The 26,440-nt window shown below is 46.6% G+C and overlaps 1 protein-coding gene across 2 annotated transcripts; it reads left to right on the plus strand.

The window, feature by feature from the left end:
* The first annotated feature begins 2,534 nt into the window (after nt 1–2,534).
* GUSB (glucuronidase beta) lies at nt 2,535–25,384 on the plus strand. Of its 2 annotated transcripts, none has more exons than XM_084650737.1 (12): nt 2,535–2,772; nt 5,612–5,800; nt 7,454–7,635; nt 8,969–9,111; nt 14,275–14,462; nt 15,622–15,774; nt 16,629–16,756; nt 17,835–17,981; nt 18,848–18,932; nt 20,856–21,032; nt 22,185–22,320; nt 25,128–25,384. In XM_084650737.1, the coding sequence occupies exons 1-12, from the start codon at nt 2,575–2,577 to the stop codon at nt 25,274–25,276; spliced, it is 1,875 nt and encodes a 624-aa protein (XP_084506863.1). In that variant the 5' UTR covers nt 2,535–2,574; the 3' UTR covers nt 25,277–25,384. The 2 variants fall into 2 exon arrangements, with proteins under 2 accessions (XP_084506863.1, XP_084506862.1); XM_084650736.1 differs by having other exon boundaries at nt 16,629–16,807; nt 25,128–25,383.
* The last annotated feature ends 1,056 nt before the right edge of the window (nt 25,385–26,440 follow it).

The following is a 26,440-nucleotide window of genomic DNA, read 5'->3' on the forward strand; positions in this document are numbered from 1 at the left end:
CCAACCCCCAAAAAAATTAAAATCAGCTGGGTTGCTAAGAGGTGCACTTCAAGCATTATCTTATCAAAGCTGCAGTGCCCACGTTACTCACGGCCCAGCCTCCACTTTGCAGCTATTTTCTTTCTTTTCCCAAACCTTCTGTAGCTGAGACATCTCCACACTCAGTCAGCAGCTTTTAGCCACCCACTAATGTGATGGCCCTTAATGTCAATCAACAACCATTAAACAGCCAGAGGGGTATGTGTTGTGTGACACAGGGTCCTGCCGACCCAAGGAACAAGAGAGCTGCGCAGAGAATCATACCCAGGTGTTCTGCATGGCCAAGCATTCCATGAACACAAGCTGTCTAACATACCTCCCACCCCTTCTCCATCACCCGCAAGTGGGGCCAATCCCTTCACTTATACCATGCTGGAATAAACAGCTGTTGTCTCTGTAAGTGAGTCACTGGGACACAAGATTCCAGTGACTAACTTCCAGCTGCTCAGTCACTGGGGCCACTTGACTTGCAAGCCAGGAGACTGAAGTGAACCAGAAAAAAACTACTGTACCCAGAAAAAAAAAATCCATCTGAAACCATCTCCTCCCACCCTTGCCTTTGTGTGAGTCTTCCTCCGCTGCCACTAAACAGCATTTAATCCCGTCGAGGTTTGGGGGATGCAGTTTGAATGAAAGCTGCTACCCAAATTACAGCCCTGACCCTGCCGCTGACAGCGTGCGGACGGACTGGAGTCTATGGAGTTCCATGCAGGTGCAGCAGTGCACCCCTGTGTCGTCAATTGACAAATCAGGGCCTCAGGGTCCCATCCTCTCACTAGTACCGCTCAGGAATAGCCCCAGTTACAATCAAGCAGGTGGCTTATCTTTCTTAGCCATTACCTCTCTTTGTAACACCTACACACTGCTTAAGGAAGGCAAGCAGAATCGGTGGCATAGACTTTAAGGTCAGAAGGGAACCATCATGATCATCTAGTCTGACCTCCCGCACATTGCAGGTCCCAGAACCTGACTCACCTATTCCTGTAATAGACTCATCACCTCTGGCTGAGTTACTGAAGTCCTCAAATAATGATTTAAAGATGTCAAGTTACAGATAATCCACCAGGCTGCAGAGAAAGGCGAAAACCCTGCTATCAATCTGCCCAGAGGACAGTTCCTTCCTGACCCCAAATATGGCCATCAGTTAGCCCCTGAGCATGTAGTCACACCCAGCAGCCAGACACCTGGGAAAGAATTATCTAATAACTCAGAGCCCTCCCACTCTAGTGTCCCACCACTGGCCATTGGAGAAATTTGCTAATAGCAGTCAGAAATCAGCTGGATGCCATTGTAGGCAGTCTCATCGTACACCCACGCCATAAACTTTTCAAGCTCAGTCTTGAAGCCAGTTTTTTCCCCCCCTAATACTCCCCTTGGAAGGCTGTTCCAGAACTTCACTGCTCTGAGGGTTAGAAACCTTCATCTAATTTCAAGCCTAAATTTATTAATGGCCAGTTTATATCCATCTGTGTATGTGCTTATGGGGCTTCCATCACCATGGTAGCAGAGCACCTCGCAAGTATTTTAAATGAACATCATGTCTCCCTTCTTACCAGCCTGGAAATAAATTTGGGCCCTAAAGTCACAGGGCAAACTTCTACTGTCATTGAAATTCAGAGTAACTCCACCTATTTAGGTTGAGTCCCTCTGGGTTTACCTACAGGGTTGCCAACTCTCATGATACGTGGTGTGTTTCTTAAAGCCCCAGCTCCTGGAGTCATATGAGTATGTGAGGACCTCAGTTTTCCTATTGTAATAAAATTAACTTCTAGCTCTCACAGTTGTGGAAAAATGCTTGCTGACCCAAAAGCATCTGAAAGGTTTAAAAAAAAACCCAGAAGATTAAAAAGAATCTACATTATTATTTTACAGTTCTGATGTGTGTGTGTGTAGGGGGAACATGACGACTTGAGTAATGATTTCTGAATGCCTGGGGTGGGCAATCCTGAGTCACTGAGAACAGAACGAAAAGGAGTACTTGTGGCACCTTAGAGACTAACCAATTTATTTGAGCATGAGCTTTCGTGAGCTACAGCTTACTTCATCGGATGCATACTGCTGAAGTGAGCTGTAGCTCACGAAAGCTCATGCTCAAATAAATTGGTTAGTCTCTAAGGTGCCACAAGTCCTCCTTTTCTTTTTGCGAATACAGACTAACACGGCTGCTACTCTGAAACCTGAGAACAGAACCTGGCTCAAACTCTGTACAAGTTACACTGGGAAATATTTGTTATCCTATTTCGACTGTGAGCTTGTCAGGACAGGGGCCACATCTTGCCTTCTTATGGATCTGTAAAGTGCCTAGCAATCGGGCTCAGTGTAGGTAAAAGACTATAATCCCCTGGCCCCATGGCCCAGTCAGTGGGATCACATCCACGTTCTGTCACAGGTCTCAGGCACACAGAGAGCCTGGCAAGCCCATAAGCAAGATGGCTGCAGGTGCCTCCAGATGGAAGTCATGTGAGTGTTCCTTGCAGTCAGCTGGGCCCTGGCTCAGCTGACTGCCTCTTGCAGAGCTGCCCAGCAGACAGCAGCATGGCTCTGTGCTGTTCTCTGTGCCTGCTGCTGCTCAGCTGCCAGGCTCTCGCCCTGCGGGGAGGGATGCTCTACCCCAGGGAGTCTGCCTCCAGGGAGCTGAAGGAGCTGAATGGCATCTGGAGCTTCAGGGCCGACTTCTCGGAGCAGCGGGACCAGGGGTTTGTGCAGCAGTGGTACCGGAAGCCCCTGAGACAGGTATGGGGGGGGCCACCGCTGGGGCAGGAGTGGCAAAGAGGGTATCTGCCACTGGCCTTGGCCACCGAAGAGAGACGTCGGGCCAGCCTGGGAGCTGAGAGTTTCCACTGGGTCCCCGCTGCAGGCGAGTTAAATGCCTTTGTCGCCAGGGCTTGGGGCCCGAACCAGAACCCAGGCCCGGAGTTTGGATCCAGTGGCATGAGCCCATCTCTGTAACGGGGCAGATGGGTGAAAACGCCACGGTCCCAGCACCAGGAGTTCAACCCCTTAAAGCAAGTCCTCCGCAGAGGTCAAACGGAGCTGTGAGATTCGGATCAGGGGGCTGGTTCAGGCCCATCTCTCGTGAAAAGCAGGAAACGAGCATCATAAATATCAGCATGAGACAAGAGGGAAAAAGAGCCCCTTTCCTCCAATTGCTCTTTGTTATATCAGTTTCCATCCTGACCTTCACTTGCCGTTTCCTGAAACACAGGCATGGGTGTGAATACTGTATTAGGGGGAGGGAAAGAAAAAAAAAAAAAGGATCTTTCGGTAGTACAACTTAACTGTTCTTTTCCGGTTATCTGGGCATGTGATTTTAGCTTCCCCTTTTCTATTTAACTTGAGGCAAATCAGTTGCTGTTTACTTCCTGCATTGCATGAATAATGTTTAGCATCTGAGTAGTGCTTTTCATATTCAAGATGCTTTCCAAATACTAATCAATAAAACTGAGCAGGCTTTTATTGTTTCTCGGTTTCATTCACAAGGGCCTGAAGCAGGAATCTTGGAACGTGTATGAACGTTTGATTGAACTGTAGAAAACATTACAGCAATCCTAGTACTTCAGAAATTAATACCATTCTCTAAAGAGTAGTTATACATGCTCAATGTTGCAAAATTCGGGAAATATAGAATGATTCTAACAAATAGCCAATACAAAAATAATGGAGTAAATGTTGAATCTTTTCCAAATGAAAACATGTCAACAGTAAATATAGAATTTACTTCAGAATAGTTATGAATACAAGAAGGCAAAGTGGTGTAATGTAATGATATGTTTTGGTTTATTTTGTTAAAGGGGAATAACCATTGGAGTGTGAGGTGCTGCAATTATGGGGCACTTAGAGAAATAATATCTCAGAGAGGGGGGAGAGACAGAGAGAGAGAACAAACACTGTATGGAGTATTATATTTTGTAATATAGTTTGAGAACCTGTAATAGTGAAATAATTATACCATCTCTAGGGTTTCCTTATGTCATCCATGGAGGGAAAATAGCAAGCCACTGGTTACACTTTCTGAAAGGCATGCAATTATTTTTTAATATTTAGGGGGGCGTTAATATTTATAGGCTGGTACTCAATCACTTTAGATTCAAACAGAATAGTTTGTGATCACTGAATAGTTTTAATCCTTTACAGTGTGCAAATATCGTCGAGAGCCTCTTGCTTAAAAACGCACTGAATTTGCCACATTTTGTAGCTGTAGAAAAACTACCTAGTGCTCAGAAGACAAAGGGCCAGATTGTCATCTGGTGCTAACTCAGTGTCAGTGAGGCTACACCAGTTTCCACCCGTTGAAGATCTGGCCCCAGACCGCCCAAATTCTTGGCAGCCATACTACTACTGCTCTCTATGATCAGTGACTTTAAGGATTGTGCCTAATTGGCTGAATTATTTGCGAGAAAGGATGGTCCCGTGGTTAGGGTTCAATTCCCTGCTCCACTATAGATTTCCTGGGTGACCTTGGGCAGGGCACTTAGGGCCACATTTTCAAAGGTATTTAGGTGCCTAAAGATACAGCCAGTGGGATTTTCAAAAGCACCGAACCAGATTAGATATCTACCCCATGGAAATTAACCGGCTTAAGTGCTTTTGAAAAAATCAACCTAGGCCTTTTGCAGCCTGAGGCACGCAAATACCTTTGAAAAGCCGGCCCTTAGACTCTCTGGGCTTCCCATCTGTCAAATAAGGATAATAATAAATTCCCGCCCTTTCAGGAGTGTTGTGAGGATAAATACGATGGGAATGGACGCCACAGGAGTACCAAAGAGATTTATGTGATGGCAGGTGTCCAAAGATCCCTGTTCGGGCTTGGGGCTCCATTCTGTAGAAATAACACAAACTAATTGTACAACTGGCCGTTCCCATGCCCTGCGTTGTGTGGGGCAGCTGTGTGTAAGGAGTTTGTGAAAGTAGCAGCGGGGGGACTGGAATTGATGGAGCAGAAACGGGCACTCTTCACTAAGTGTGCAGGTCAGTGTTTGAAATTCATGCACGTGATTGTTCGTCAGCAGCGACCAGGGGGAGAGTTATAACCACATGGGAAACATGAGCACAACAGCCAGATAGATACATTGGCTGTAAAAGTTCCTTGTGAATCCCGCCCTGTGTGGGTTAATGAAAGGTTTACTAACCCTCAGCCCTCCCTGCTGGCTAATTGGTGTAACTACATTGCCAGTAAATCCTGAACAGTTAGTGCAGGGCGACATGAACGTAACCCCAAACTCGGACACAATTTGCCTTTTGCGATGGGGCTAGGGCCTGAGTTTCCGGTCAGCCTGATGTGATATGATTTTAGGTGGAAATTATGCAGAATCTGGTAGGTTCAATCTAAATCGGGGAGAGAAGAATTTCCCTTTGCATTTTGTAGGGGTCCATTCCAATCCAAAAAGCCAAGTAACGTAAAGGGACAGAAACCCCTGGTGAATTTACAGCAGTTGATGGACATGAGACTCTGACCCACAACGGATGTGCCCGTGAAACTTTTTGCCCTGTAACCCAGAAGCCTAACTTCACACTGTTTTCTTTTTAGTCTCAAGTGAATCATTTCACCCTCTGTCTCCTTTGATCCTCTCAGAGTGGGCCTGTGATCGACATGCCAGTACCTGCCAGCTTCAACGAGCTCACTCAGAATCCCAACCTGCGGAAATACACTGGCTGGGTTTGGTATGAGAAGGAGGTGCTGCTTCCCAGGAGCTGGCTTCCGAACGCCCTCAATACCCGAGTGGTGCTTCGGGTCGGCAGTGCCCATTACTACTCCATAGTTGTAAGTATGGTGGCCCGGTGAGCAATTCGCCATGCATTCAGCCCTGCTCAGAGGCTCTCGAGATACCCACAGTAAAAGCTGCCCTAGGGGACCCCCACATCCTGTATTATAGAAGAATGTGGCAGCTCTGTGTGTTCTGACAACACGCGGCAGGCATGTTTACACCGGGGTGCTGGAACAATTTTTATAGTGGGGGTGTTGAGAGCCATTGAACTAAACAGTAAACCCTGTTTATAATGGGACCCACTACAAGCCAGGGGGCGTGGCAGCATCCCAAGCTCCAGCACCTATGGTCTACACCAGGGGTGGGCAAACTTTTTGGCCCGAGGGCCACGTCTGGGTATGGAAGTTGTATGGCGGACCATGAACGCTCACAAAATTGGGAGTTGGGGTGCAGGAGGTGGTGAGGGCTCTGGCTGGGGCTGGGAATGAGGAGTTTGGGATGCAGGAGGGAGCTCTGGGCTGGGACTGAGAGGTTCGGAGGGCAGGAGGGGGATCAGGGCTGGGGCAGAGGATTGGGGTGCAGGGGGGTGGCTCAGGGGTGCAGGCTCCAGCTGGCTCTTACCTCAAGCAGCTTCCAGAAGCAGCGGCATGTCCCTCTCCAGCTCCTATGTGGAGGCGCTGCCAGGAGGCTCTGCTGCACGCTGCCCCATCCACAGGCACCACTCCTGCAGGTACCGTTGGCTGTGGTTCCTGGCCAATGGAAGCTGTGGGGGCAGTGCTTGGGGCAGGGGCAGCGTGTGGAGCAGAGCCCCCTGATTGTCCCTATGCATAGGAGCCAGAGGGGGGGCATGCCGCTGCTTCCGGGAGCTGTACAGAGCAGCCCCTGACTCTGCTCCCTGGCTGGAACACCAGAGCAGGGCAAGCCCCAGACCCCGCTCCCCAGCGGGAGCTCAAGGGCTGGATTAAAACAGCTGGCAGGTTGGATCTAGCCTGCGGGCATAGTTTGCCCACTTCTGGTCTACACTAAAAACACTGCAGCGCCGATGTAGCTGCACCACCGTAGCGAGGGGAGAGAGCTCTCCCGTTGGCGTAGTTAATCCACCTCCCCGAGAGCCGGTAACTGTGTCGGCAGGAGAAGGTCTCCCATCGACAGCTCTGTCTACATGTTAAGTTGGGCATAACTACGTCGCTCAGGGAAAAATCCACACCCCGGAGCAACGGACAGAGTTATACCAACATAGTAGTAGGCCAGGTCTAAACTATGGACCTAAGTCAGCACTCTGCAGTTTTTTCCCTTTGCGAGTCCAGCTGCACCTTCTATGTTGTTTGTAAATAAGAAGTGGAGCCAAGCCACAGATCTGGAGTCCAAAGTGCAGAGGGCTCAGAACAAGGACCTGGTGGTATTTTTCCAGTTCTAGCTTCATTGATCCTCTGAGCTAGTAGCTGAAAGTGTTGCCCCATTGCAGGGCTGAAGGACACCGGTTATTGATGCATCTGAAGCACCCCGATAAGTCTCCCATGAAGGTGATGTTGGCTTTGTGGGACTCCACTGGGAGATAAGTGCCTAGAAGAGCTGCAGGGGTGGGCCCTTGGGAGGAGAGCTCTGACCCCGGTATTAGTATTCAGGGAGGTCATGTTCTTCCCCCCAGCCCAGGGTTCCCTGTGATATCTAATGTTGCCACCCCACCCTTTCTGTTTCTTCTTTTGCAGTGGGTCAATGGTGTGCAGGTTACTGAGCATGAAGGTGGCCACCTCCCCTTCGAGGCAGACATAAGCAGGATTGTTCAGGGCGGCTCCAGAGCTGCGTGTCGCATCACCATTGCACTCAACAATACGCTGACACCTCAGACCCTGCCTCCCGGCTCCATTCAGTTCATGAGGGACGAGTCTAAGTGAGTTCACTGAATTGCTACCAGGGCAGTGGTGGAAGTTACACACCAGAGTTATCCTCATTAATCATCATGTCCTAGGAACTCATTCAGCACCTCCAAGTAACATTAGGCCCCGTTAATCCCTGTTAATGCCCAGTATCTTGTCTCCCAACAGTGGCCAGTGGCAGATGCCTCAGAGGGAATGAGCAGAACAGGCTAATTTATCGAGTGATCCATCGCCCAGTTGGCCAGTCCAAACTTCATGCAGTCAGAGATTTAGGGACACCCAGATCAGGGATTGCATCCCTGACCATCTTGGCTAATAGCCACTGATTGCCCTAATTCTTTTTCAAACCCAGTTATACTTTTGGCCTTCGCAGCTTCCCCTGGCAATGAGTTCCACAGGTTGACTGTGCATTGTGTGAAGAAGTACTTCCTTTTGTTTGTTTTAAACCTGCTGCCTATTAATTTCATTGGGCGACCCTTGGTTCTTGTGTTATGTGAAGGGGTAAATAACACTTCCTCATTCACTTTCCCCAAACCATTCCTGATTTTATAGACCTAGATCATATCGCCCCTTAGTCATCTCTTTTCTACAATGAATATTCCCGGTCTTTTTTAATCTTGCTTCCTATGGAAGGTGTTCCACACCCCTAAGCATTATTGTTGCCCTTTTCTGTACTTTTCCCTATTATGTCTTTTCTGAGATGAAGTGACAAAAACTGCATGCAGTCCTCAAGGTGTGGGCATACTGTGGATTTATGTAGAGGCAATATGATATTTTCTATCTTCTTATCTACCCCTTTCCTAATGGTTCCTTAAGCATTTTTTGACAGCCGCTGCCCCTTGAGCAGATGTTTCCAAAGAATTATCCAGTTCCTTGAGTGAAAACTGCTGATTTAGACCCCATCATTTTATCTGTATAGTTGGGATTATGTTTTCCAATGTACATTACTTTGCATTTATCAACACTGAATTTCATCTGCCATTTTGTTGCCCAGTCACGCAATTCTGTGAGATCCCTTTGTAACTCTTTTCAGTCAGTTTTGGATTTAATTATCTTGAATAATTTTGTATCTGGAGTAATTCCTGTCTTTTAACCAGTTACTGATCTATGCGGGGACCTTCCCTCTTATACCATGATTGCCTACCTTGCTTAGGAGCCTTTGGGGAGGGATTTTGTCAAAGGCTTTCTGAAAGTCCAAGTACACTATATCTACTGGATTCCGCTTGTCCAAGTGTTTGTTGAATGGGATGACGTGGTCTATTGCAGGAGTAAAGTGAGTCGCTAACATCTGTACTTTGCTTTTTAATTCTTGTGAAATGGAATGTAACCCTTTCCCCTCCCACACAGGTACCCTAGGGGTTATTTTGTTCAGAACACAAGGTTTGATTTCTTTAACTACGCTGGAATTCACCGGCCGGTCGTGTTGTATACAACCCCTTCTGTCTACATAGACGACATCACTGTGACTACAGCCTGGGCCGGGAATATTGGTAGGTGTCTAGGCAATGATGGCAACTATCTTCCTATCCAACGGAGGCAATGGGAAAACTTCCTGCTGGGGAATTCTTGGACGGGTTGAACTGATCATGTAGTAGGTTTAGTGTGGGCAGCCACGTGTGCTCATTTGATCACAGAAGTTGTAAAAATATCCTTCAGGGGTTTAAAAGAAGAAAAAAGGCACTTGACTGACAGTATAGTCCACGGTTCTCAACCCGGCGTATGCAGAGGTCTTCCAGCGGGTACGTCAACTCATCTAGATATTTGCCAAGTTCAGTGTTTCTCAACCTAGGGGTCATAATTTCCTGGGGGGTCATGGGATAGGTTTGGGGGGATTGCAAGTGCAGAGCTGACATTATGGGGAGGCAACCAGGCAATTGCCTGGGGCTCCATGCCACAGGGGCCCCCACAGAGCTAAGTTACATGCTTCAGCCCCAGGTGGCAGGGCTTGGGCCCCGGGCAGCAGCTCAGGCTTCGGGTACACTGAAATGTAAATACAATATTTATATTCTGATCAATTTATTTTATAATTCTATGGTAGAAATGAGGAAGTCAGCCATTTTCCAGTAATAGTACGCTGTGACAGTTTTGTAGGCAGGAAGTTGTTAAGAGAGGTGAAACTTGGGGGTACACAAGACAAATCAGACTCCTGAAAGGGGTCCAGTAGTCCAGAAAGGTTGAGAAGCACTGATCTAGTCTAGTGAAAGGATCCAGGTGTAGCACCTTGAGGGGGAATTTTGTGTAAGGGCCAATCCTGCTTTGACTGGCATAAGGACCAGTGCCAATGGAGATGATTTCTTGAGCTCCACAAAATCCCCACAGGAATTTTCTGGACCTCAACACACACACATTATGCCCCATAAAAATCCTTCTGTGTACACATCTTAGGTACTGACACGGCCCCCATTTCTCTCAGACCTGAGCACTGACAGTCTTTTAATTCATTTACTCTCACAACTGCCTGCCTGGAAGCAGGGCCTGGCTCTTATGCCCGTTTCACAGGTGAGAAACTGAGGCCTAAACAAGGTCTCACACATAATCTGTGGCAGAGCAGGGAGTTGAATGCCGGTCTCCAGAATCTAAGACCAGTGCCCTAAACGCTAGATCAACCAGCCTCATCCTCCCTTCAGTAGCGCTCTGCACCCAGCTGTGTGCATCCTGTATTCATGTGTAGCCTTACAAGCCCCAAGCTGGCTCCCACTGGGGTCAGTAGCCAAACTCTCAGTGGTTTTAAATGGTTCAGGTTTAAGCTACGAAAGTGCCTGACAAAGGCCTAGTTGCTCTTCCCCTTCTGGACACTTATCAGGCAGGCGCATTTGGGTTCCCCCATGCTGTTAAACTTCCTGAGTCCCAGCAGTGTTGGGCACGGCCTCTGGTTTTCCAGGCACATTGTTGGGTGCAGATCCTCTGTTTCCACCCCCTCGTGAGACCTGAGACCCCATAGTCCAACTGCCTAAGACCTTAGAGTAGGCAGGCTGCCCCATGCCCTTTCCCGGAGCACCAGCACTGGTTCACCATTTACCATTTCAGGGACCCAGGAGAGTTGAACCACATAACACAGGCTTTGCAAAGGGGAATTCTAAACCACTCCTCTTACTTTGGACAGCACAGATGATATAAAGATTCAGACAAAATATTAAACACACGCATTTCCCTACCTCAGTTTCCTCACCACTCTGGAGCATTCTTTGGGCTTAGGTCAGAGTGCTCTGGGGGGTATTGTGGCTCCTTCTTTTCTTACAGCTTCTCCTCCAAATCATAGAACTTTTGTCTGCTCGCTGCAGTGAGTACCCTCTTTTATGCATGGATGCTCTCTTTCCTCTTCTAGCCCCCCATGGCTAATAAGAGCCTTTCTTTTATAACCTTCAGTTCCTTTGCCGTGTGACCCTCTCATCAGCCTTGTCAGGTGATCAATGGCCCCCACCAGGTGAGTCATTACTTAGTTACCAGCCCACCTGTGTAGACTGGTTCTTCTGTAGCCAATTGTATGTCCTAGGGTCCTTCCCTGGGAAGTTTTAAAAACTCTCCACTGTTAACCCAAATAAATTGGTTAGTCTCTAAGGTGCCACTAGTACTCCTTTTTCTTTTAGCGGATACAGACTAACATGGCTGCTACTCTGAAACTGTTAACCCTGTGTCACCACTCCTGGGAATTTCAGTTCCACATGGAGGTAAAAAGACAACTGAGAAGACAACCAGCCCCACATTCAAAATGCAATCCCCAATATCAAACAAAACTCATTAGCCGTATATAGACAGATTCCCCAGATTGTCGCAGCACTTTTCATTCATAGATCTCAAAGCATTTGATAAAAGAGGATCATTATCCCTTTTTCACAGATGGGAAAACCAAGGCATGGAGCTGTGAAGTGACTTGCAGAGTTGGTACCCAGGTCTCCTAGTTCCCAGCCCAGTGTTCTGTCTACTGGACCCTGTTGCTAGGCATATTACATTCCTTTTAATTAGTCTTAATTATTTCAGCTGCATCTCTAGAGCTTGCCTTTTAAATTGTTCCTCTGATTATATGTCATTGAGGATGACTATCCAAATGATTGCAATTGCTTTAAAGCCATGTCAAATGGCCATAATCTTCCAGGTACACAAAGAATATAAAAGTCCAGTAAAATGGCTCATATCCCTAGAGAGGTAACCTCCAAAGGCAGATAAGAGTCTAGGGAAATGAAGGGATTTTTGCTTGACTGGTCCATTTCATTTCGCATGTATGGACGCCTGTCTGTTTAGAGCTGTCACTTGTAATACATTTAATTAGTTTCCCCTGCAGCGTTAAATTGAGGGCAGCTGCTCAAAAACATGCTTTTCCCTGTAGCTTGCCTGGTGCAGGTGCAGATACTAGGCCAAGGTGTGTGCTATAAAGGGTAATTGTTTCTCTCACCCTATTTCTGACAGCTGCAGGTCCTTGCAACAGGAAATGCAAATCTGGCTTAGATTTCCACCCCCAGCTCATATTAAGCAGTGGCCAGTTACTTTCCAGGTTTCCTTTTCTGATACTCTGTCCCTCTTATCTTGACACTCTGTGCTATGTTCCCCGCATTTCCCGCTGTGTAAATGTCAGGCTTCTCCTCTGCTACACCCTAACCCTGCGCTTCCCTGCATCTCTGTGCATGTCAAATCCTCTGACATGCATCCCTGGCTTCACCTACCCGTCTCTCTTTGCCTCAGTCACCTGCTCCTGCCTGCCCTCCTTCTGTGCTTGGAACAACCTCCCCAGGAACATTCTCCAGGCAGGCCCCCCCCACCGTCTGAGAGCTCCCTGTTCCCCCTCCCACTCCCCTCTGGGCGTGTTCTGTGACTGTGCCTTTAGATTCTGAGCTCATTTGGCAGGGCCATGGTATGTCGTTCAGTGCAAACTGACAGAGCTGGACGGAGAACAATAGTCAGGAAGCCAGCTCTGAGCGAGCGTATAGGTGTGTGTAGTTAGCACTGTGTTAACACCCAGCCCTGGAGACTGGAGTCCTCTCTCCACAGGAGGTCAGCAGAGGCATTGCCAGCTCAACCAGTCCTGCCCTGTGTGTGCCTGAGCTTTGGTCTGGAATTAGGGTGCCCAGATGTCCCATTTTTAAAGGGACAGTCCTGGTTTTGGGGACTTTTTCTTATATAGGCGCCTATTACCCCCCCCACCCACTGTCCCGGTTTTTCACAGTTGCTCTCTGGTCGCCCTATCTAGAATTCTTCAGGGTGAGACTCTACATGCCAGCAATGGGGCCAGTAGTAGCAATTTTGGTGATGGGGACACCAGTCCAATGGGAACTGGCCTGAGACCCACCAGACTCATTTCACACAGGCCTGGTGCCTGTGAGCCGACTAAATTCCAGTCTTGGGCTTGGTCACTGGGAAGATGAGCACTATGGTACCAAGCCATAGTTGGGTGTCAGCTCATACACGGTACCTTCTTTCATCCACTGATCCCTTGGACTGGATTTGAAGCGGCAAAACCTTTGTATCTCATATATTGTATACATACAATATGATGGGGGCTAATTTAGCTACAGCTAATCAGGAAAGAGATCTTGGAGTCATCGTGGACAGTTCTCTGAAGACATCCACACAGTGTGCAGCGGTACTCAAAAAAGCAAACGGGACGTTAGGAATCGTTGAAAAAGGGATAGAGAATAAGACGGAGACACTCTTATTGCCCTTCTATAAATCCATGGTACGCCCACATCTTGAATACTGCGTACAGATGTGGTCCCCTCATCTCAAAAAAGATATACTGGCATTGGAAAAGGTTCAGAAAAGGGCAACTAAAATGATTAGGGGTTTGGAACGGGTCCCATATGAGGAGAGATTAAAGAGGCTAGGACTTTTCAGCTTGGAAAAGAGGAGACTAAGGGGGGATATGATAGAGGTCTATAAAATCATGAGTGGTGTGGAGAAAGTGAATAAGGAAAAGTTATTTACTTGTTCCCATAATATAAGAACTAGAGGCCACCAAATGAAATTAATGGGTAGCAGGTTTAAAACAAATAAAAGTTCTTCACACAGCGCACAGTCAACCTATGGAACTCCTTGCCTGAGGAGGTTGTGAAGGCTAGGACGATAACAGGGTTTAAAAGAGAACTGGATAAATTCATGGAGGCTAAGTCCATTAATGGCTATTAGCCAGGATGGGTAAGGAATGGTGTCCCTAGCCTCTGTTTGTCAGAGGGTGGAGATGGAAGGCAGGAGAGAGATCACTTGATCATTACCTGTTAGGTTCACTCCTTCTGGGGCACCTGGCATTGGCTACTGTTGGCAGACACGATGCTGGGCTGGATGGACCTTTGGTCTGACCCAGTATGGCCATTCTTATTTCGGTAACAAGCTCATGAGCCAAACAGTCCCCACAGACCATTTACAATGTAGAAGCTGGGTGAGGAAGCAATTCTTCAACTTGACTAATGCAGGGTATTGCTCTAAAGGAAACACCGCTTCTAAGTCAAGGCTTTCAGACTGGGAAGAAACAATCTGTGTCACTCCAATTAATATGTATCAATAATGTGAAGTCCAGCAGGTAGCATGTCAGTGATGTAATTATTGGGAGACCACCCAGCACTGCTAAGCTTGGTGATGTAGGACCCACATCACAGTGGGGTCACTGGGAAACATGTCTGATGGGAGAAGGGTCTTCAACCTGCTCCATGCTTTCTTTTGGTTAGGTGTGGTACGATACCAGGTTTTGGTGACGGGCAGCACCCGCTACTCCTTGTCGCTGAATTTACGGGAGAAAGAGGGGAAAGTGGTGGCTATGGGAGAGGGACCGATCGGGGAGTTGAAAGTGGTGGAGCCAAGGCTTTGGTGGCCTTATCTGATGCATGAAAACCCCGGATACCTTTATTACCTAGAGGTAACATGCACATATTTGTCTCATTTTGCGTGTCTCTCATTTCATTCCCCTCCTAGGGTTACAGAAATTCATGGGCATCATGAAGCCTGTTTTCCTTAATCCTCCTATCCTAAGAATCCTGCCTACATGCTTTCATTTCATGCCCGCTACCGTGTTGCTAATCGTGCCATAATCAAATCAAGGTTTGCTACCTTCTTGGCTTACTGAGCTGAAAGCCAAGCCACTGGGCAAGAGAGGGCTGGCTGTGTGGGGAGGGAACGCGAGGCCATTGGCTTCAGGATCTTACCACAGTGCTTGTAATCCTCACTGGTGTCTTGTCTCAGGACCCTGTCCATCTCTTACTGAAGTCAAGGGGAGTCTTTCCGTGGACTTTAGCAAGCTCTGGATGAGAATTCAACAAGGAAAGAGAGGGAGAGCACCCAGGGAGTGACAGAGGAGATAAATGATCCATCTGGAGCAAACTGCTAACCTGCTGCACATATTTAACAACTGCAGTGAGCTCTTTCCCCCTTAGTACAATACAGGCATTTGGCTTTGTTTTCAGCGTGCAATCTTGGAGGATTAGATGTCATACGTGTCTGTCTTTATCTCCTCTGCCTGAGTAGGGATTTAACTGTGATGTAGGGTAGATCCACTAACCCACAGCCAGTTTGCAAAGCCCCAGGTGCATGCTGCCTGTGAGCCGGCTAAATTCCAGTCTTGGGCTTGGTCACTGGAAAGACGAGCACTATGTTACCAAGACAGCAAGAATGGAGGGTTCTGGCTGTTGGGGTTGGGTGTCAGGTCAGAGCTCTTGGGAGGAGCAAGTCCCCAAGCCAGCCAGCCTGCCTCCCTTCCTCCTGCTGTACTCTCTACCTTCCCCAGCCTGGGCTCCTGCTGTGACCCACTTTCCGTGGGTTGACCAATCCCTCAGGCCAGGAGGGGAGGTGGGTGCCATCAGGGGGACAGGCTGGGAATGTGGAGGAACCAGCCAGTGTAGGACAGCTCAGAGGTGGGGTTGGTGCAGCTGTAAAATGGATGGGGAGTGCCATGCTGGGATGGGCTGCCTTCAAGGGGTCTGTGAGAGGGAAGCATTGGCTGGGAGGGAGGTAGAACTGAGCGTATTCTCCTCAGTGCGCTCAGGGTTGAGCACAGATGCTGGTTTCTGTTGGGGATCCAGGTGAAGCTGTTGGCGCAGGTGGGCGGTGAGCTGTCGGAAGATGTGTACACACTCCCCATCGGGATCCGCACTGTCCATGTCACCAGCAGTCAGTTTCTCATCAATGGAAAGCCCTTCTACTTCCATGGAGTCAACAAACACGAAGATGCCGATGTAAGAGCACAGAGCGGGGTGAGGCGTGGGGGGCCGTTTCTGGCCCCACCGCCAGAAACAGTCCATTGCCTACCAGCCCCTCCCCAGATGCACAAATGCAGTTGGCAGTAACATTGTGAGGTTTATACAGAGACATCCATGGGGCATCAGGCCGTTTAGTCCCTTCTGTGATACAAATAGCGGCCCCAACTGAGAAACAGGCCCCATTGTGCTAGATACTGTGGATATGCCTACTGAGAGATGTTCTTTGTCCTAAAGAGTTTACAATCCCAAATAGACAAGCCCCACAAAGGGTGGGAAGCATTATTATCCTCATTTTACAGGTGGGCAACTGAGACACACACTTTAGTTTGAGGGTACACAGCTGCGAAACCCTGGCTCTGCACAACACCTCAGCTGGTACCGTGGAAACAGCAAACCCTGTTTCCAGTGACTAATGATTTTTCCAGCCTTGGTGAGCCTTCTGCCCCTCTCCCCTCCAAAGCTCTTCTGCATAACTATTCAGTTTTCAGCTCTGTGTGAGTCTTTTAAAACTCGCAAAGACAGACAAATATTGTAGTGTTGGAAGCCGAAAGGCTCCCATGCTGTCCACTCAGGATGGAACCCAGGCAAGCCTGATCGTGTCCCTCTGCCCTGTGAAAGTGAGTGGAGGGCAGATGGAGCCCAGCCGGTACAGGCTGAGAGAGAGGGATGTAGCAACATGTTTAGCCTGAAGCCAGGATTCTCCGGGTGTAACACACAACCGTGCTGTCAAGCTTAGGGAAGCGACTGTGAAGCCTGGAAGGTGCAAGCGCAGTGAAAAGTATTACTGAGTTCTTATTCATCATGGATTGTCCTGCCTGCTCTTCCCCCAGATCCGTGGCAAAGGACTGGACTGGTCCCTGATCGTGAAGGACCTCAACTTGCTGCAGTGGCTGGGGGCCAATTCCTTCCGCACTAGCCACTACCCCTACGCAGAGGAGATCATGGACCTGTGCGACGCGTATGGCATTGTGGTTATTGACGAGTGTCCGGGCGTGGGGATGAAAGATCCGTAAGGGATTGTGTGAAAGCTCACTCCACCCTTTGTATTTCTCCCTGCTCAAGAACGATTATTTCCAGCGCCCCGGCTCTACTGAGTACACAGCCCCTGCCCGGGGAAAGGTCTTCTCAGGTGTGCTGGGCACCTGTAGCTCCTACTGACCGCAGCTGCATGTGCGGGAACTCGACCCCATGTGAAAACGAGCCTATGACGAGGTCAGGCCTGTCTACACTCGCTGGTGTGATGGAGCAGGCTACAGCTGTGCAGTTTCTCAGCATAGTTAACATACTGTTCAGTCTTGCAACGTAGATGGGCCCAACCTGCCTTCCTAAACTACACTGCAGCCCAGGGCGGGAGCACGCTTGTATCCCAGCTACACTGCAAGGGCGAGCTGTGCCTTATCCCCAGCGGGGAGAGGGGCAGGCCGAGGGAATCAAGCTGTAACTGGAGCTACCAACATGGGGGGTTTTAGTAGAAAGAGAACCTAGTTCATCTGAGCCTTGTCAGCCTTGTTTTGTTTTTCCAAATCCCAAATCAGGGGTAGCTTGGTTCTGGAGCCCGTTTAAAGCAGACCACCAATGTTTGGGGGTGAGGGGAGGTTTGGCTCAAAGGCTCTTGTCTGGGTTCCGCTTTACTTCAGACACACAAGCTGCGCTGGGTGATGGTGAAATCTTGGCAGTGCTGTAGAAGTCTCTGAAAGGCTGCCTAGAAGTATGTATTTTAAGCTGGAAGTTGAAAGAGGAAGAGGTGGTGGTTTGGCTCCTGAGAAGAGGGAGCAGGTTTCAAGTTCAAGGAGTGCGTGAAGTAAAACGTATTTTGCTAGAATATCCAAGAGGCCAGCTGCTGTTCTGCAAATAGTTATCCCCATCCAGAGATACAGGGCCATCTTCGTTTCTGGTGTGGACGGACTTATACCAGGGATTAATGTTGGTCACTACGCTCCAAGACCATTCATTACATTGTTAGTGTCAATAATGGATTTAAGGTGAGTTTTATTTAGCAGTTTAGTGACCTGCTCTTGCTTCCTTTTGCCTTTGAGGGAGAACTTTGGGAATGCATCACTGGCACACCATCTCGTGGTGATGGAAGAGCTGATCCGCAGGGATAAGAACCGGCCCTCAGTTGTGATGTGGTCTGTTGCCAATGAGCCAGCCTCGGAGCTATCGCCGGCAGCTTACTACTTTAAGTAAGTGCGTGTTCTTGTGTGTGGAGGTTGACACTCAGTTGTGATGGATGTGCCTCATCATTTTTCATTTTTCAGGTCAGTTGCATTGGGAAGTCTGGCAGGTGTTCAGGGATCCCTTCATCTATTGTAGAGTTTCTTTGTAAAGCCTAGGAATTTGTATACATGTTCTATGTGCTTACTACATATTTCCCCAACACACCTATTCTGTTGCATATTGAGTTTAATGCCCCGCAGCAGCCTCCTAACCAGTTCTCTGAGCTAAACTCTGAAGAGCCAACAGGAGATCATTTGGAATGAGAGAGTCCTTCAAGACTAAGATTCAGGTAAGGCAGAATTGGTCGAGGGTTTGGTCATTCCTAACTACAGAAAAAACAGGATCCAAATTCTCTGCTGGCTTAACACTGTGGAGTCAGGCCAGCATAGAGCTTGGGCCTGCATACTGAAGAAGCTCTGATTGTTAGAGTACCACCACTCATTTGTTCTTGCTGGGGCAGGCCACAGCACCTTATCTTGAAGGCTACAGAGACACTGGCCCCCTACCCCTTCCTCTCTCTTTCTCTTTTTAAGTTATGCTTATGATGTCTTATTGGGACGGACACCTCTCCAGCGATTTGTGCAATGGATGTGTTTCACCCAGGCAAAACAGTCTCCTCTCCCTGTGACTCCTATTATTTTTAGCTAGAATTACACACACTTGGTGGGGGATAACTACCATCCAAGACCCGCACCGTTTCACTTTCAAAACTCCTGCCTATTAAAGTAAACACCAACTCCAAAGGTTGGGGGCGTGGGGAAGTTCGCTGATTTTTGTGGGGCTGTTTCTCCTTTTTGGTGATGGACACTTGTGTTTTACTGTTTGTAAACAGGACAGTGATAGCTCACACTAAAGCCATTGATCCTACCAGACCCGTAACCTTTGTGTCAAATGCTAATTACGCTCATGATCATGGTGTAAGTTTAATTTCTTTTCTCCTTTGTTTGCTTAATAAAACTGGGAAAGGGGTAGATTTTAGGAATGTTAAATAACCCTCTTCTTCTGCCCGCCCCCCTGTACAATCTATTAAAGATTTTTGGAGGAGAGAACATTTGAGTTGCACAGAGAAGCAAAGCGCACAGCAGCCCTGCAGTCTTTACTCAGGCAAAACTGAATCCAGGAGAATAAGTAGAATGGTCCCTTCTCAATAATGGTGTGTAGGATCAGACCCATTGTGTAACTGTATAACCTATTGTGGATTTTTGTTGTTTCACTCCTCATTGTGCCTATTAACCCCTGAGCCTCTCCCTTGCAAGAGGCTGCTTGTTAAAGCATAGAATAAAACCTCTTCAGATGGGAGCAGGCCCCACGTATAGTATAGTAAAGAATGTTTTGTCTCCACTCATTGTAAATTACTCTTGTTCTCCTTGGGCAGATGCCTATTAGCTTTCCATAGTCTAACCACCCCCCATGCCTGGCTTGAGCCTCTAATCTTAGGGTATGTCTACCCAGCAAAAAAAGACCCGTGGCAGGTCAACTGGGCTTGCACTGCGGAGATAAAAATAGCCATAGAGCCGGTCGAGTTTGGAGCCCTGAAACCCAGCATGCGAGGAGGGTCTCAAAGACGGGACTCCAGCCCAAGCCCACACATCTGCACTGCTACTCTTAGCTCTGCAGCGCGAGTCTTGAGCAGGCTGACCCTGAGACTCGCTGCCGCAGGAGGCTTACCCGGAGTTCTGAAACGGGGCTCGGACATTGGCCCATGAAAGCCTTTGCCAGCTTAGTCCTGCTACAGGGGCCCTACATGCAGAATTGAGGGCCTTGCTTTAAGTGCTTGTGTTTGAAAACTGGTCTCCCTATAGAATTTCCTTGGAAATCAAAGACAACATAAAAAGCTTTGTGATGTTTCTAGCATACCATGTCTTTGAAACAAGTCTATTTTTAGATGAGCTTGTACGGCTACATATGATGGGTGTATATAAATGACTTTCCCAAGTACCTGCGAGAAATCCCATTTCATTTTCCTTTCAAAGTAAGCTAGTTTTTCCTCTCTAAACTGGGTTGTCCTAGAGCAAACATGTGTGGCCTTTTGGAATGCTATGACTTTTCTTCCATTGGCACAGGATCAAAACCACGGGGGTTCGTTTCCGTTTTAAACATAGCAAAGGCGGCACTGCTGTTGATTACCCCAGTGTCCCATCTATCGCTAGTTGCATGCACCCCATCATGCTCCACGCTTTTTTCCTACAGCTGAGGGAGACGCAGAAGAGGTTTAAAGAACTTATACGCTGTAAATTCTGATTTCAGAACTTTATTACAAAACATGTTAAGAGAACATTGGATAAGTTACATATAACATCATTTTATCTTCAATGGGCTAGTGCCCTCTGTCATACTGTCCAGGTGGTAGAAATGGCATACAACTCGCAGAATGCATAGTCCTAAATTACACAACTGATGCATGAACTTAGTCACTACTCAAAGTAATTGACCACTAAGTTGATCATCACGTTATCTAATAAGTTAAAAAGGATGTTTAAATGCACAACCAGATCCAAGACACATCTTGGAATTTCCAAAAAAACCTAACATACCTAGGGACGAAACAGTTAATCTTGTTTAACTGGCTACTTTGCCTACCTTAATCTGTAAGAAAATGCCAAAATTAACATAGGTTGATGGGGAAAACTGCTTGACTTGGTGAGTTTCCTCCTGTTTTTTCTGGGAATAGGGTGGGTGGTGGGCAGTCTCATTTTTGTTTTAAAATGCTGTGGGCCAAATTGATCCTACATGTAACAACGTAGGTCAGTAGAACTACAGCAAAGAGGGATGTAGCCTTGTGAATATACGTAGGTTACTTTGGGGTTTGTTACAACTATTACTCTACATTATTTCTTCAGGCTCCATACGTGGATGTAATTTGCGTAAATAGCTACTTTTCCTGGTACCATGACGCCGGCCATCTGGAGGTTATTCAGCTGCAACTCAATACACAGTTTGAGAGCTGGTATGAAACCTACCAAAAGCCAATTATCCAGAGCGAATATGGAGCAGATTCAATTGCTGGGCTTCACAATGTGAGTTTCGCAGCTGTGCCAGTTTGGGAAACACAGTGCCAGTCAAGGAGGGAGGGTCAGTCACAACCAACCAACCCATGAAATGTACTGACCCCTTAATTCTGAGACACGCTAGACACAATGTGAAATATACTCCTCAGCTGCCACGCAAATTATTCTGGACTCTACTGTTGAAACACTGGGCCCCATTGAAGTCAGCGAGTTTTGCCCTTGATTTCACTGGGGCTAAGATGGCACCTGAGGAGATGAGTTCTTTAAGTAAAAGCACTGCTGTATGCCGCAAGCCACGAATACATTTCCCTAATCTCTGAGCCACTAGCCTTCTATAATTGTTTTTTGCCCCTTTGAAGACCTGTCAAACTTAACATTCTGATTGTGGTAGCTAGTTCTCCTGTTTTCCTTACTTAAAACACTGCTTAAAATAGACTGGTTTACACAGTGTAACTCATTAACTGGCTCTTTTGCGATGTTGCAGTTTTCCCTTTAAGCTGAATCACTGACATTTAGGCTACAGTTCACTCACTGATTTACACTTTTGTGGTCAAGCCTCCAGAAGATACAACTTGGAATATTCTCTCAGTGCTTTGGCACTTGTGGAGAATATTCAGCAGACAGGAAGGTACGGTGCTGGGGAGAAACGTCCGTTCATTATGGGGCGATTCGATTGTGTAGCTTCGGAGAAACCATTTAGATGTAGGTTTCAGAGTAGCAGCCGTGTTAGTCTATATCCGCAAAAGAAAAGGAGGACTAGTGGCACCGTAGAGACTAACCAATTTATCTGAGCATAAGCTTTCGTGAGCTACAGCTCACTTCAAATGTAGCACCTTAAAAGCCGTTGCCAGGAAGTACATTCAGAAGTTGATCAATCAAAAACTATGTTACTAGTTTCTCCCCTATGAATCAAAAAGGAACTGCCAACATAGGTAGAAGATGAATTCAACACTATCTAAAACTTCCCCTCGCAGTTTCAATTAGATACCCTTCTTCGGTACTTCTAGCCTCTGCTAAGTAGCCATCACATCCCATAATTCAGCAGTGGGTGAAGCGAATGAATAACTGCACAACTCTCTTCATATGAAAAGTCAATTGAAAACCTTTGCTGACACCTGCTATGTCCTATGTTTGAGTCTTTTCTCCCTTCTTTGGTTACAGGACCCACCTCTTATGTTCAGCGAGGAATACCAAAAGGCTGTGCTAAAGGAATACCATTCAGTATTTGACAAAAAGAGAAAGGACTATGTGATTGGAGAGCTCATCTGGAACTTTGCTGATTTTATGACAGATCAAGGTAGGCTGGGATTCCATTATAGATTTAAGCTGCAATGTAAAGGTAAGTATTTTCTCCACACATCGTGTTACGGAATTGAGAGTACAAGATTTTAAGTACAAGCATGTGTTCTAGACAACCTAGTTCGTATATGTAGCACTGAAGATGGTTAAATGCAGCATAACTTATTTAAAAGTTCCCTTGTCACTTTCTTCCACATGAACAACTTTTTTCGGGGGGAGAATGAAGCGAGTACTATAGTATCAGGCTACTGGCTCAGAAAGAGGCAAAGATGCCTAGCACAACCATCTATCCCAAAAGCTTCCTTTAACTTCATTTTCTCTGCCAGCTCTGGAAAACGTGCTCTCTCCGGGGAATTGTGAAGAAGACATGAGCACCATAAGCATATCAACGGCAGTCTAGTCATATCTCGTTATGAAAATAGTACCGTTGTTCAGTGTACACTAAACAAACTGCTCAAGTCTTTAGGCAACTGGGGAGAGTCATAGCTACACTACAAAATAGAACTATCCCTCCCCCAATCCATACACAAACACGGGGGCTAAAGCTGTACTCTAGCCAGACTGTGGGTGTAGAAAGAGATCACTGACTTTTACAGTGTCTGCTGTGTTCTTAAAATGCAAAACAGTCAAGCATTTCTCCTTACTGTAAAAATCAAGATAAGTCTGTCCTTTCGGCAGCTGTTGTGTGGTCAGCTGAAGTGTTCAAAGCCCCCTTATGTGGTATGCAGAAACTTCATGCTTTTCACGAAGAACTTCAGAAACGCCCTCTGTAGCCAACTCCCACAGCTTGGTCCCTTTATTTCTCCAGCATCAGCACCGTTAGATGTTAGTTGATTTAGGACTGAGAGCACAACCTTGTCACAAAGTTGGATTTGAATGGGATAATCTCTCTACTCTTCCATTACAGCTACTCATTGAAATGTAGCTAGAATTTAGGCCACTTGGCTCTGATGCTTTAGACTCTGTCAAAGTTCATTAAAATGATGACTTAGTAAGAAATGGAAATATTCTATTTTTGCTGTTTCTCTAGAAAAACAAGCTGGCTCAGTCTAAACTCTTGCATTAAGGCAGGGGGAAAAGTGACATTTTTCCATGACCAAGTCAAGTCTCTGGCTAGGACCTCATCACAAAGCAGCATTTCCGATGCTGAATGGTCTCTCTCCTTTGGCTGGAGTGAGTTACAAAGCGTCCCACCACTAAGAGAAGTGCTGTAGGAACACCTTCATCACCAGTTTGTGGAGACGGTGCACTACGACAGAATGCAAGTGAAGTCTGCTCATTCCACCCTCTCCTCTTCCCCATCCTCCCAAATGCTCAGCCTCAACTATCTGTTTTTACTTTCTAAATTCTGCTCAAAGTTGCTGTAGGTGTTTCACAAGTAACTCCCATCACTGCACCTACACTGGCAAACTGCATTAATCACACTGCAGGCAGCTTCTCTGGCTGTAGCCCCAGAGGCTCTGCACAGCAGGGCTAGATGCCATGATGGTAAAAGTGATTGATCTTGTATGCTACTGTCTCCACCACCGGTGCATGACCAGTCTCGTATGTTCCCAGGGCAGAGCTTAAGCCAGAGTACAGAGAATCTGTTGGAGTTACAAGTGTGACAGAGAGATGGTCAGCAGAAGCAGCGTGAGCACTGTCTTGGGTGGAATTCTGTAGGAATCTGTTCCACGGGTGCTATCTTCAGTGACTTAAGTAAAGAGCATGTGAGATACAAGGCTCTAAAGAGACCAGACAGACATGGGCGTAAAAAAATTAGGAGTAGTGGGGGAAAAGATACCGATTCAAAAGGAATAGTGGAAAGACAATTAGACAAAGTTTGCAATGGCAAATCACTGCAGCTTTGGGCTCCACTCACACCATGCAGCATGGAGGAACTGGAGGTCACTTGGAGAAGATTTGTTGTTTGGACTGGTATGATTAAAAACTGAACAAAAGACTAGTAAGGTGGACAAAAGGGCATGAACAGCAGGAAAGGAAAGGAAAAGAAAGGAATGCAGGGTAAGGGTATATCTTCACTACCCACCGGATTGGCGGGCAGTGATTGATCCGGCAGGCAGCGATTTAGCATCTAGAGCAGATGCGATAAATCGATCCCTGAGCACTCTCCTGTACTCCAACGCCACGAGAGGCGCAGGCAGAGTCGATGGGGAAGCGGCACCAGTTGACTTACCGTGGTGAAGACACCACGGTAAGTTGATCTAAGTATGTCGATTTCAGCTACATTATTCACATAGCTGAAGTTGCATAACTTAGATTGATCCTCCTCCCTCCCACCCACCCCCCCCCCGTAGACCAGGGCTAAGGGTGAAGAAAGAAGAAAATCTAATTGAGTATCAAAGTAAAGTTTTTCAGTGAGATTTAACTGTAGAAATAGAGCACAAATAGAACCCCCAGCTATTTAAGATAAGACTGGTTATAGACTATTAAGCACCAGCTTAATTAAAATTCATTTAATTAAAGCAACACAGCCCATTCATACACACACTTAAAGCCATTTACAACTCATTTGACAGCTATGAACCTATGTAAGTGCATAGTGGTTTAAGCTAAATCAGTTTTAACGCACCCAGCGTAACAGTAATCATCTTCCATATATAGGAAGGTGGTGACTTAAGTTTCTTCTGTATAACTTGGTTGTGAAAAGCTGCTACTAACATTCTTCCCCTTTGGCTGAGGAGTTAGTCATGTCACGTTGATTACCGCAGGGAAAGAAAGGTGTCTTACTCTGTACACAGATGCTTTATTTTGTGATTCTTCTGTAAAACACCTGCTTTATTTTATGACTTTTTATATCTACAGCAACCAGTCGTGTTTTAGGGAACAAGAAGGGGATCTTTACCCGTCAACGACAACCAAAGGCAGCTGCATTTGTCCTAAGAGACAGATATTGGAAGCTTGCAAATGAATCCAGTTGTCTCCGTCCAACACTGACATATTACAATTTATGAGTGGGTATTAAGCTCAGACGTTTTCATTAAATAATATTTTGCTTAATATTTTACTGAAATCTAATATTACAGAATTAGTGCAGCGTGTTTGAAATAGTACTAAAATAAAAATATTTCCATACCATGGGTTCTATTTAATACACACCACCAGGCAAATTGAAATATATCCATAGAAAATTAGTAATCAATAGGCTGTATGGTTGCAGGTGGTAAAGTGGATACCTAACATTCTTAATAACTAACGTATTTGAGAGAGGTAGATTGGGAGACATGCATTAGCTCTCCGGATTTTTAACACTGTAGTGTTTTCATACCCTATCCCTGAAAATGGATTTCCGGATAGCTACGTTCTGAAGGAATCACCCTTTCCCCTCTACCCTCTGGTGCCTCAGAATGAGTACTATAATTGATTAGAATTGCTCTGCTATAAGGGTACACAACTAATTCTAGTTAGTATGGAATCTATACTACATTAGGTTGTTTCATTATACCACAGTGGCTTCTACCCTACCATGCCAGTCAGACATAAATAGACATGCTTATGGATAGCAGCTCCAGTTCTTTTAAGTATGAACTTCTCTCCTAGGACTACAAGGATGAGATGCAGCCCCAACTTTCAGCTTGGAGGAGCTTAATTCACATTTGGAGGTCAAACCGTAGTAGTATTCTCAGTAGATAAGTTAACTTTGTCCAAGTCTGACCTGAGCACTATCACTTAACACTGGATTGAAATATAGATACTGTAGCACCCTCAATGTTTTTGGGGTAGACAGATTTGTTGATCTTCTAACAAATTCAGGGTGCCAGCCTTACCTTATTGGCTACAATACAGTCTCAGTGAAGCTAATATAGTGGAGGTAGTTATAAAAGCTTCTTACACAAAGATTGGTTTCAGAGTAACAGCCGTGTTAGTCTGTATTCGCAAAAAGAAAAGGAGGACTTGTGGCACCTTAGAGACTAACCAATTTATCTGAGCATAAGCTTTCGTGAGCTACAGCTCACTTCAGCAGTATGCATCCGATGAAGTGAGCTGTAGCTCACGAAAGCTTATGCTCAAATAAATTGGTTAGTCTCTAAGGTGCCACAAGTACTCCTTTTCTTTTTACACAAAGATTGTAAGTCTAGTCCTACAGCAGCATCACCTTGCCAGATCCATGTTCCTGA

Source organism: Lepidochelys olivacea (assembly GCF_965140295.1).
Source record: "Lepidochelys olivacea isolate rLepOli2 genome assembly, chromosome: 17".
Classification (NCBI taxonomy): Eukaryota; Metazoa; Chordata; order Testudines; family Cheloniidae; genus Lepidochelys; species Lepidochelys olivacea.